We start from the raw sequence: 11799 nt of genomic DNA, 5'->3' as shown, positions 1-11799 counted from the left end.
CCTCTCATTTTGAGGCTAAATTAAACTACCCCCCCCCCGTAAAAACATTACCGTGTCCATGTTATAAATTTACCGTTTTCATAACAATAAATAATCTCTTTCTAAATACTTTGTGTAAACATATTTAATACCTTCTTTATGGTACATGGTTATTTTACATGGAGTTTGAAACACTAGGTAAGGTGGCAAGACTAGTATACCTTAAGTACTTTACTTATAATGTCCATGCTGAATAGTATTATCGTTAATATATAGGTTGTCCTAATTTGATCGGCCCAGGCGTTTATAAGAAAGGACCCTTTTCTTTTGGAATTTTCTGAAAAATCGTTAAATTTTTCACCGTTTTGAAATTTTTATTTTTTGAACGATAATTATAATTATTATTGAGAGGGGGCGGGGAGGCATGAATGCCCAACCATGCACTTCGACCCTAGGTCCATTGTTCTCCCCTGACTTAGAAAAGTCCTATCTCCGACACAAACCTTAAGATACTTTTGGCTGGCATATTAAAGAAGTCGTTAGTTTCCAATTGATGCATCCCAAGATGCTCTAGCCTTTGAGCCGCATAAAAATCGCAGCTACAGAGAACGTGAGAGGCAGTTTCCTCCTCGGCCATACAGGCCCTACATAGTGGGTCATCGCTGATACCAATAAGATTTAAATGTCTGTTGAGCTGGCAGTGACCTGTAAGCAGGCCAGTAACCCACCTTATACTAGATTTTGAGAGCGAAAGCAGTTCTTTCGCCCTTTGCCTAGAGGGGCCAGGAATAAACTCCTTAGCCTGACTTTGGCCATCCATCTCGAGCCAGAGCTCAAGTTGATGGTTAGTCATGTACTTGGAGACCAGGCTGCGTATCAAGCCACGGGGGATAGGGACAGCAGGTTCTGGCCCACAGAACCCAGCCGTCGCACCCTCCCTGGCCAAGATGTCAGCCTTTTCATTTCCATGATACCCCTTATGTCCTGGGACCCAATAAAGTTGAACCTTATTAAGCGTACCGAGATTGGAAAGGAGATCCAAGCAGCTAAGAACCAGTCTGGAAGAAACACTAGACTGGTTTAGAGCTTTTAAAGCAGCCTGGCTATCCGAACAAATTTGGATAACTTTCCCGCGATAGTTCTTCTTAAGACAGAAGTCAACACAGAAGCAGATAGCAGAAATCTCTGCCTTAAAGACACTTGCATAAATCCCAAGGCTCTCGTAGAAGCCGAACTTGGTCGTTAGGCAGTTCATCCCTGCGCCCGCACCTAAATGGGTTTTAGACCCATCGGTGAAATAGACAACTTCCCCTCTGGTACCGAGGGTAACATTTGACCATTCTGTGCGGCTAGGGAAGTCACGCCGAAAGGCTTATTAAAACGAAGTTTAGCAGCCATGTTGTCAGAACCCATTGAAAGAACAGGTAACCGACTGGAAATATCCCTAAAAAGCGTAGTGTGGCTCTTTTCCCAACTATTGGCCATCCACCACCCGTTTTGGTTTAGCCTATAGGCACCAAAAGTAGCAGCTTCCTCTATAAACAAATGTAGAGGAAGAATATTCAGTAGAATTTCTAGAGAAGCAGTTGAGGCTGTTCTTATAGCTCCTGTTTTGCCAACGCAAGCTAGCCTTTGAAGAGTGCGCAGTTCTGACTGCACCGTTTTAAGAGTAACCCTTGGCCACCAGACTACAGCTGCATAGGACAGTATAGTATTGAACGATAGGTGGTAGACGAAAATTTGCAATCAACAAGTTGTAGAGCGTACTCGAACACCATTAATGAAATTGGTTTGGTCAAAAACGGACAATTTTTCATTGAAATAATACGTCATGAAAAAAACCAAGTTGGTACTACCCAAAAAGGTTTACGACTCATGAAAAAGAAAGAGAAACCTATCTAATTTGAAATGATCGTATGTTGGTAAAGATAAAAATAGGGACTGCTTTTTAAGCCAAATCATTTTAAATCTTTTTTTAGAGAAAATACAATTTACATAGTAGATCAATTCCAGAATTCACGCGTCTTATTTGGGGCAAGAATGTTGCAAGAAGTCCACGAAACCGTCTAATTTATGCCAACTGAATTTCCCACGTGTTTTTTATTTTGCACTACTCTGTCGCTTAAAGTGTGGTTCCATTTTATTATTTAAAGAGACAGCTTCGTTTTAAAATCATTCTCTGAACGTACTCCAGTAAAATAAAAAGATGCCTCGTTATACCTGTGAACAGTGGTCCAGGATGGTCGAATTATACTACGGAGATGGTCAACGAAATGTACTTGAATTGAGTCGATTATTTCAAATGTTGTATCCTGACAGTGTGTCAGAATTTATAGCCCGGTGTACCTAGTAACAAAGACCATACCACCGGAGGCCTATCATCATAGTGTCCTACTCCAGTGACCTATCAGCCCGGACAGGTGACAAATCCAGCATGGGTAGCAGAACCGTACTACTGATGGTCGCACCTTTGACGCAAGCCAATCAACCCAGCAGAAGGTGCAGCAATGGGTGGACCAATTCCCACTTCGCACACAACAGCGGGAGTGAGAGTGGATGCTGTAGCAACTCGAGCCGACACCCTACCTACTAAGGTAAGGAGTCAAACCCTTTGGAGAGAGCTCCTAAAGGGGAACGACGGGCACACAGCAGCCCAAGTAACCCGGCACAGCTGGCACCGGAGATCCCGGTGTGAATCAAAAAGGCCGGGAAACAGGACCGGCGTGCCCTCATACGGAGGCCCGCCGCCCCACAGCAGGCTACTCAATCCAACGAGGCGGCCAGTTTGCACGGACCCTCTCCGTTAGCCTGAGCCTAAGCTCAGTATCCAGCCCAAACCTGACCTAAGTCGGAGGTGGACATAGGAACATTTGACCGGAGCTAGCCACCGCCCTTATGGGTTACAAGAGCCGGACCCCGACTCTCCGGTAAAGCCACCAGTTATTGCACACTCCGACCCATTTAAGGCCGTTGTATCCCGATAGTCGTCCAAATCACCACAATGTGCTCCGTGCTGTCCGTGACTTTGAAAACGAAAGCAACCTGAATCGCGGATTCCGCGGACCTGGCCATTACAACATCAAAAGGGAAGACACAGTCATCGCCTACCCTCGAGTAAGCATAAGAATGACCTTCTCTGATTTGGACTTGTCAAAGTACTACGTTTGGAGTGTCCTTGACCGTCATAACCATCACCCATTTCGTGCCACGCTCCACCGAGCATTTTACGATGGTGATCAGCGACTTCGGCTGGATTTCTGTAACTGGTTTTGTACTATGGCCGACGGAAACGAAGATTTCCTCCGTTTGATTCTTGCGTCGGACGAGTGCTCCTTTGGGAGAGACGGCCCGTTTAACAGCCAAAATAACCACATGTGGAGTGATGCAAATACGCACTGGAGATTTCCTCACTACAATCAGGTACAATTCCGCTGGTCTTCTGGGATATCGCGTTATTAAGCCATGTTTTCTTCCGCGTCGGCTCAATGGGCAGAACTACCTGGCCTTTCTACAAAATAAAGTCGCAGACGAGTTGGAAGATGTGCCATTAGTCGAGGTCCCACGCCTTTGGTTCCAGCATGACGGTACACCTGCCCACCAAGAAAGACACGTCGTGCAGTACCTTAACAACGAGTTCCCTGGGCGATGGATAGGCAAGAATGGTCCAGTACGATGGCCTCTAACTTTCTTTTTCGTGAGACGTAAACCTTTTTGGGTACTACCAACTGGTTTTTTTTTTCATGATGTATTATTTCAATGAAACATTGTCAGTTTTTGACCAAACCAATTTCATTAAAGGTTTTCGAGTACGCTTTAGAACTTGTTGATTGAAAATTTTCGTGTATCACCTATCGTTCAAAAAATAAAAATTTCAAAACGGTGAAAGATTTCACGATTTTTCTGAAAATTCCAAAAGAAAAGGGTCCTCCCCGAGAGAGGATATCCTGATAATTTCACTTTTCTAGCAACTATAAATTTTGAGAAAAACACCTGGGCTGAACAACTTAAGACACCCTGTATGTGAAATAAAAGAATTAAGTTTACGAAGAACCCATGAGTTAAATATAAAAGTAATGGATATTTTTATTTATAACTCAGGGGTTGTTCTTAATAAACTTAATTCTTTTATTCCTTACATAAATTACTATAAAAACTTAATTAAAACACTTTTTTGCGGGATTTTTTATGAACATTTTTAAAGCTGTCGCTTGCTTTTCAGCTTCTCTTCCTTTCCTTTTTTTATAAAATGAACCAGATTGCTTCTTTTTCTCGGACATCTTAATTCAATTCAACGTGACTCTAATTAATATCTAAAACTAATAAATGGCTTTTTGCGCGTGCGCGTAAAATAGAAGAGACTAACTGTAACTAGCCATCGAAAACGATTTAAATGCATTTTAGAATATTAAATGCAGTTTCATAATAGCCTAAGAAACAAATAGAATTCTTCAAGGTGGTCTGCAAGTTTATTTTTCATAAAGCTGGATACACGACAACGAAATAGCAAGCAAGTTCATTGAAGTACTGTATTACTTTGGGCTTCCTTCTATTCTTGCGGCCCTAAATGGGTTAGAGTGTGCAATAACTGGTGGCTTTACTGGGGAGTTGGGCTCCGGCCCGTGTAACCCATAAGGGTGGTGGCGCACTGGGATATGTTAGTTCTAATCAAATGGTCCTACCTACACCTCCGACTTCGGTCAGGTTTGGGCAGGAAACTGAGCTTCGGGTCACCCTAACGGAGATGGTCGGTGTAAACTGGCCACCTCGGTGGATTGGGTAGCCTGCTGTGGGGTGGCGGGCCTCCATATGAGGGCACGGTGGTCCTGTTTCCTGGCCTTTTGGAGCACACCGCGATCTATGGTGCCAGCGGTGCCGGGTTATGTGGACTGCTGTGTTCCCGTCGTTCCCCTTTAGGAGCTCTCTCCAAAGGGTATGACCTACGTAGGTAGGTTGTCAACTGGAGTTGTTGCTATAGCATCCACTCTTAATCCCACCACTGTGTGCGAAGTGAGAATTGCTCAACCCATTGCCGCACCTTTAGCTGGGTTGAGTGGTTTGCATCAAAGGTGCGACCATCATTAGTAGGGTACTACTACCCATGCTGGATTTGTCACCTGTCCGGGCTTTGGGACGCTGGCGTAGGGCACTATGATGATAGGCCTCCGGTGGTATGGCCCCTGTTACTAGGTACACCGGGCTAAAAATTCTGGCACACTTCTATTCTTGTAGTATCGCCCAACCACTTTTTCTTCTTATTATTATATACCCTGGTTTATAATGTTAATACCAGAAAAATGCTTCATCCGTCAGAATTGCAAAATAAATTAGTAGCAAAAAAACGTTCATCGACGATGTTGGACATTTTGGTTGGGAAAACGATTTGTATTTCTAATTAGCTAAAGATTTTTCAAATTATGTTACGCTTTCATTAAAAAATTTATAAACAAATCCAATTCTTGGTAAACCAAAAAGGCGCACAACTCAATTTCGGCGCCCCTCTCGAACCGGCGCCCCGGGCAATTGCCCGGGTTGCCCGGCCCTTGAGCCGCCCCTGAGTCGAGCGACCGCCCTTAATTTATGTTTTACTGAAAATCCTTCTAACTAAAAACACATGGGTGACTATACTGATACATTGTGTATTTTTATAGATGAAATAGGTGTATTGGACTAAAATAAGACAAATGGGTGACTGTACTGATACATTGTGTATTTTTATAGATCAAATAGGTGTATTGGACTAAAATAAGACGTCGCGCTTGCCTTTATCAGTGAATCAAACACAACCATTTACTTTAGGTTATACTCTTTTTAAGGAATTTAACAAATAGGGATATGTAAATCAGATAACTGTATTACATTTTTATATCTGATCAGATAATACCCTTCAGTTTGTGATAAACTTAGATTTCTTCCTGTAAAATTATCTGGATTGATAACCTGTTTCCAACCACCCGATCTGAAGATATTTTAAAATGTCATCAGTTTATCTGATGCCAGATTTATTCGAAATTTCGCTCAGTTCAGAAAACGTAACTGTTATCTGAGTATCGGTTGGAAGCACTAAGAGTTCTATCGAATGAGACCAACTTGTTTTTTTCGGTCACTCTCCCTATAAGGGAGTTGGTCGGAGGGGCGGAAATTAACGGAACTGCGTGCGCGTCAAAGAGTTCTATCGAATGAGACAAACCAAATATTTACAAAATTTAGATATTTACCAAATTTGCATATTAACCTGAATTAAAATATTTACCAAATTTAGATATTTACCTGAATTAAAATATTTACACAAATTTAAGTACTTACCCAAATTATTACTCAAATTTAAATACTTATCCAAATTTAAATACCCAATTTAGACATTTACCCTAATTAAGATAGTTACCCAAAAAAGATAGTTACAAAAAAAAACTAGTTACCAAAAATTACACATTTACGGAAAATTTGATATTTACCCAAAATTATATATTTACGCAAAATTAGATATTTACCCAAAATTAGATATTTACCAAAAATTAGATATTTACCCAAAATTAGATGTTTACTTAAAATTAGATATTTACCCAAAATTAGATGTTTACTTAAAATTAGATATTTTCCCAAAATTAGATATTTACCCAAAATTAGATATTTACCTGAAATTAGATATTTACCAAGAATTGGATATTTACCCATGGGACCCTTGGAAACTTCGATTTTGCCATGTTAATTTACATAGATAAATATATTATTTTAGTTGTCTAAAACGTTTTCAGTTGCCATGGTAAAACTAAAGCCCATCACATTTTTTCCCTTTGGGGTTTTTTAAGTTACATGAAGGTCTACTTAATCCCTGAATTTAAACAAAATCGATGAGTAACACCCCGGGTAGTCTCCTTGTAAGTATCCTCTCAAACTTCTGTCCCTTCTTGGTTACCTATATACCTGCTTTTTCCTATAATATAAATATATCATCCTAAGTGCCACCCAAACCACTTAAGAATTAATGGGTCTTTTTTTTAAATGATCCTGTAATACCAGATACTTTAATAAAAATCGTTGAGTGTCATATTGATATAGAATTAACAATGTACCAGTTTGGAAGTTTGTGAACAAACTAGTGGTGGCATTGTTGGTATCATATATATAAAATTAACCACTATTACACTGTACAAGTCTTTATTTTTTGTACATAGTAAATAAGCATATAGCATTATTATATTACAATAAAAACATTTTTTTCACTCATCGTATTTAAACTATTTTGGTCTAATTTTTATATATAAATTCTATGATCCATCCCAAACTGTAAGCTCGCCATTTAAAAAATATATATTTTTAGTCGGAAGTGGTAGCTCATGATCAACACAAGTACCATTTCGACTTGTGGGAAATAGAAAAGAATGCTTGGCAGAATTTTCTTCTTCCTGTAAATTTTTTAAAAATATGCTGATTAAATGGAACTTTTCATTACTAAGAAGACAAAACTTTTAAATCCACATACCTGATATTGAGAAATAAAGTCCAATAGCTTTTTGGATAATGCTTGACTATTTTGAGTTAATTCTCTCAAGCTAACAAAAGATGAAAATTCGCTATGGTATATTACTACATTAACTTATCCTACAATTTATGATTACCTTGATTCTTGGCAAAGACTATTTTTAACGACTCTTTCACAAACATCTTTATTTAGGGCGGAATCAAATAAAGGTATACCAAAACAACAATCCAGTAGCGTCCAGTCTTCGTGATTGTAAAAATTGGAAACTGAGACAGACTGCTTCAAAACAAGGTCTTTGGGTTTAGTCTTAATTGATATTGAGCTGTTCTTGGCATCTACGGAATCAGTAATTCCATCATCCAGTTTATCCAGTTCTAAGGCTAAAAGTTGTCGCGAGGCATCATCAGTGATACCATTAATGGGAACAGGCGGCATTGATGGGCTTAGTGGAGTTTGAGCTAAGCTATTACAGACACTAGTGTCCGATTGAATGGAAGGAGACGAGCAACGCATCATAGTAACGTATCCGCAGCAGTATTTCAAATCAATATTCTTAGCTAGGGTTTGGATGGCTTCGTGGTTTTTTAAAGGATCTAAATGAAAGTTCAAATATTTCAAAATAAACTAGTTATTTTTCAAAACTTAGGTTATTATTACTTGATACGTCATCATTATCAAGAGGAAAAGGCACATAGGCAAGATCTCCGCCTGACCCTTGACCTTGTATTAAAACTGCGGAATGGCAAAGGGCATCGTTTAAGGTCGTGATTGCGTTTGATACAGGAACATTGCCAGGATCGTGACCCCAAGTTGTAACCAGCAATTTTTTGTGTGTCTGTGTATAGCGTTAAATGAAATAATACAAAAACCAAAAAGAAAAATTGTTCGCTTTGAGAAGCGTAAATTAAATATTTACTCTAAATATTTTGGGAAGGGTGCGAAGTCTGGTCCCTTTGACTAACAGTAATGAGGTAGGTCCAAACTTGGTTAGACTATAAATAAACAATTTGAACCAAACTGAATTGATTTCAGGATTAGCTGGTCCCAAATGAGGGGGTTTGCAACTTGTAACTGGTCTGATTTCATTTGTAAGTGGTGCCATTGATAGTAATAACCTACAGAAAATAAAAATTATTTTTTTTTGCAGAACAAAAAAGGGTGAATATCAACATACCAACGCATGTCCGATTTTTCTTTTGGATACTGAACATTTCTGTGTCAAAATTATTTTGTGGAAATGAAAATTCGCAGAGATATCAGATTTGGAAAATTAACCAAAATTAACGTTTTCTAGCATTACTTTTCCGTTTGTGGTATAGTAGGATATACTACATTTTTGGTTTTGTGCAATATTGGGCTGGGACAAAATATTTTCTATTTTTTCTTTGTTAGTAATATGTCCTCTAGGTCGAGATGCTTGACGGCCCATCGTGATTAGCAAGAATGTGGTTGGGGTGGCGCCATTAGGCACTAACACTTAGTTTATGATTATATTTTGGAATTTTTCCACGATATTTTTTTTTAACTCATCTTGTGTTCGGAGATAGATAATTATTTCTTCAATGCCAATTGTGTATCCTACTTCACTTACAATAATTAAGCTGGCCAAATTTTGGAAAAGGTAACGCTAAAAAACGTTTATTTACAAAATTAATATCTCTGCTAATTTTCATTTCCGCAAAATAATTTTGACCCAGTAATGTCCAGTTTCCTCTAAAGTATTAAAAAAATTAAATAAAAATAATCGGACCTGCGTTGGTGTGTTGATATTTTGCCCAAAAAAACAACATACGAATAATTTTTGTTCAATAAGCGACTGCATGTTTCAGCTTGCAAGCTGAGCAGACTCTCGCAACGTATTAAATCGAGAGCCAAACCAGTTGTCTCTGACAAATTTGGATCATTAGAGTGAACCATTTTAGGGTTATTGCGTAAAAATAAAATGGTGTTGCGTAAAGTCAAAGCGTGATGGAAATATCGTTGCGCTTCTCCCTCTCCAATATCGCCAACCTAAAACTTACAATTTGTTAAGATCTAGATGACAAAATGCAACAGTAATAAATCATTTACTTTCTCAAGTTCAATCAGAAAACTATCCAAAGATTCATCAGATAATTTTCCAACTTCAAACATTGTCACTGCGTGACTTTTTAAACCCTAAAAAGCCATTAAAATTTAAGAAATTTTACAAGATTTAATTATTTATAATAATTAATAATTAGATAGCTTACGGGTGATAAATTTCCCATCATCAGGTATGCGGTTAAAGTGGAATCGAATAAAAAACCTATTCTTTTGGAATGTGAAGTACTAGTACTTGAAAGCAAGTCATTAACTGTGAAGTATTTCATATTAAAAATATAAAAAGATATTTAACTTTTGTGTCAGAATTATTTACCCGAGTCATCTGGACTTTTTAGACTCATTGTATCAGTTCCACAATCAACAATTTCCCCTTCTGTATCAGTGTTTAACAGCATAACAAAGGCTTCCACTTCTTTGGTCTCTGGTTTTATGGTTTTTGCATTTTTATTATTAACCCAGCTGGAATGAAAACTATCCATTTCATCAACGCCTTTTTTTAGGGCAAAACCTAAGCGGCAATACATGGAAACCACATTCTGAAAAAAATTCAGTTCATTTTATACTAACAAATTTCACAATTAATGCCAAATATTGTAATTCTACCTTGACTAACTGCAAATCAGTCTGAAGTACATGAGCCAACTAAAAGCGGTAAATTCACTAAATTGTTATTAAATATTCAATAGAATAGAGGTTAAAATAAAAAAATACTTCTTGCACAGTTGTATGTTCATCAATTGATACAAAAATTTGGTAGAGTAAATTTTCAAAATAATCACCCAAGACACGATTCATTACAAAACCTTCAAGCGGCGGAACTATACAAGTGAAATTTATAAATAAAATTATGTAAAATTTCATTTAAGATAATATATTTACCAATAAAGCAATCATCATCATTAACTGGAACGTCTAAATACACCAGGCCCTTTAAATACAACCCTAAATATAAACAAATTGATTAAAAGGTTAACTAACCAGTTTACATATTGAATATATCTAAATTTACCTTTAACATCTCTCATGTCTAAAATTCCTGCAAGCTGTGCTCCAAAATCTATTATTTTATCTATCACAATTTTCTCTGATTCAGTGACAATTTTTATATCATCTTCCGTGACATATCCAACTTGAACTTTCCACCACGGCTCAATCGAAACAGTTGCTACTGGTTTCATGGGCAAAAAGTCACGAGCTGGTCTTTTCCTAACACCAAAAAACTTTTTGGAAGACCTAGACTGATTCATCAGCTCTATATATTGATTTCTTCCAATTCCCAAAAGTCTTAAACAGTCAGCCGCAGTAAAGTTCGGCAATGAATCGTAGCTTCTTTCTTGTTCAAGTAAGTCCTGAGATATTATGCAAAGTTAAGATTTGAATTACGGAAAATTATGTCTAATATGATATACCTGCATTATTGAAATATAATACTGAAATGGAGTAATTCGCATTCCAGTTACAATAAAATCTGACAGATGATAAGGGTAAAGCATAAGATGCTCTCTGCTATACCGTAGCAGTTCCTCGTAATAGGTTGTTTCATTTTTCTTCACAGAACGTACTACATAGAAGAGTATTCATTAATGAAATAATAAAAACCAATCATAATACTAATTTTAGTTACCAACCTAAATTCCCCCTGTAACGTAACTGGTTTTTTATACTGAACTGTATAATACACTTGTTATATTCCTTCTCATTGTTACCCAATAACTGAAAACATTTTTGATAGGAAATGTTATGTTAAACGACATGTCATTACGATTAGTAATCAAGCAACCTTCCTAATTCCAAAGGCTTACTTGTTTTATATTAGACGGTAACTTTAACCATGGAATTCCTTGACGAATAAACGTTTCGACATCGGAATTCATCTTGAAAACTATTTCCTTTATTGATATATTTAGTTGAAATCCACATTTAAAGGATTATTATTTAATTAGAACTTTAGAAGTACTTTAAAAACGCCTAACATTCATATAACCAGTTTGGTTACGGACTTCCGTCTCAGGTGACACTGTGACCATCGACAAATAATGCTGTGACAGTCTGAACTACTAACGCCATCTAATATTAATACTAAAATTTAATCTTAAAAAATAACATGAGTAAAATACACATGACCATTAAATTAATTTGTTGTTTTTTTGTTTTCAATTAATATATCTTAATTTTCTTTAATTAGTGAGCCATATTGGAGACCGAAAACTATCGCTACGCCCCCTTTGGTTCGCCATTGAAATCTAGATAGGTAG

The 11799-nt window shown here is 37.5% G+C and overlaps 1 protein-coding gene across 1 annotated transcript; it reads right to left on the bottom strand.

Moving 5' to 3' along the window:
* Positions 1-7128: 7128 nt before the first annotated feature.
* On the bottom strand, positions 7129-11799 carry LOC149948381 (protein FAM91A1). The gene is made up of 16 exons (XM_090173345.1): positions 11347-11799; positions 11173-11257; positions 10954-11105; positions 10554-10893; positions 10424-10486; positions 10256-10362; positions 10148-10186; positions 9858-10080; positions 9691-9794; positions 9530-9616; positions 9252-9469; positions 8376-8574; positions 8117-8294; positions 7596-8052; positions 7460-7529; positions 7129-7382 (listed from the first exon to the last, which is right to left on the bottom strand). The coding sequence occupies exons 1-16, from the start codon at positions 11416-11418 to the stop codon at positions 7245-7247; spliced, it is 2532 nt and encodes an 843-aa protein (XP_090029471.1). The 5' UTR covers positions 11419-11799; the 3' UTR covers positions 7129-7244.

Source organism: Leiobunum rupestre, chromosome 4 (assembly GCF_980474605.1).
Source record: "Leiobunum rupestre chromosome 4, qqLeiRupe1.1.hap1, whole genome shotgun sequence".
NCBI lineage: Eukaryota > Metazoa > Arthropoda > Arachnida > Opiliones > Sclerosomatidae > Leiobunum > Leiobunum rupestre.
The sequence above is the reverse complement of the archived record's forward strand: the minus strand, read 5'-3'. Positions and strand labels throughout refer to the sequence as shown.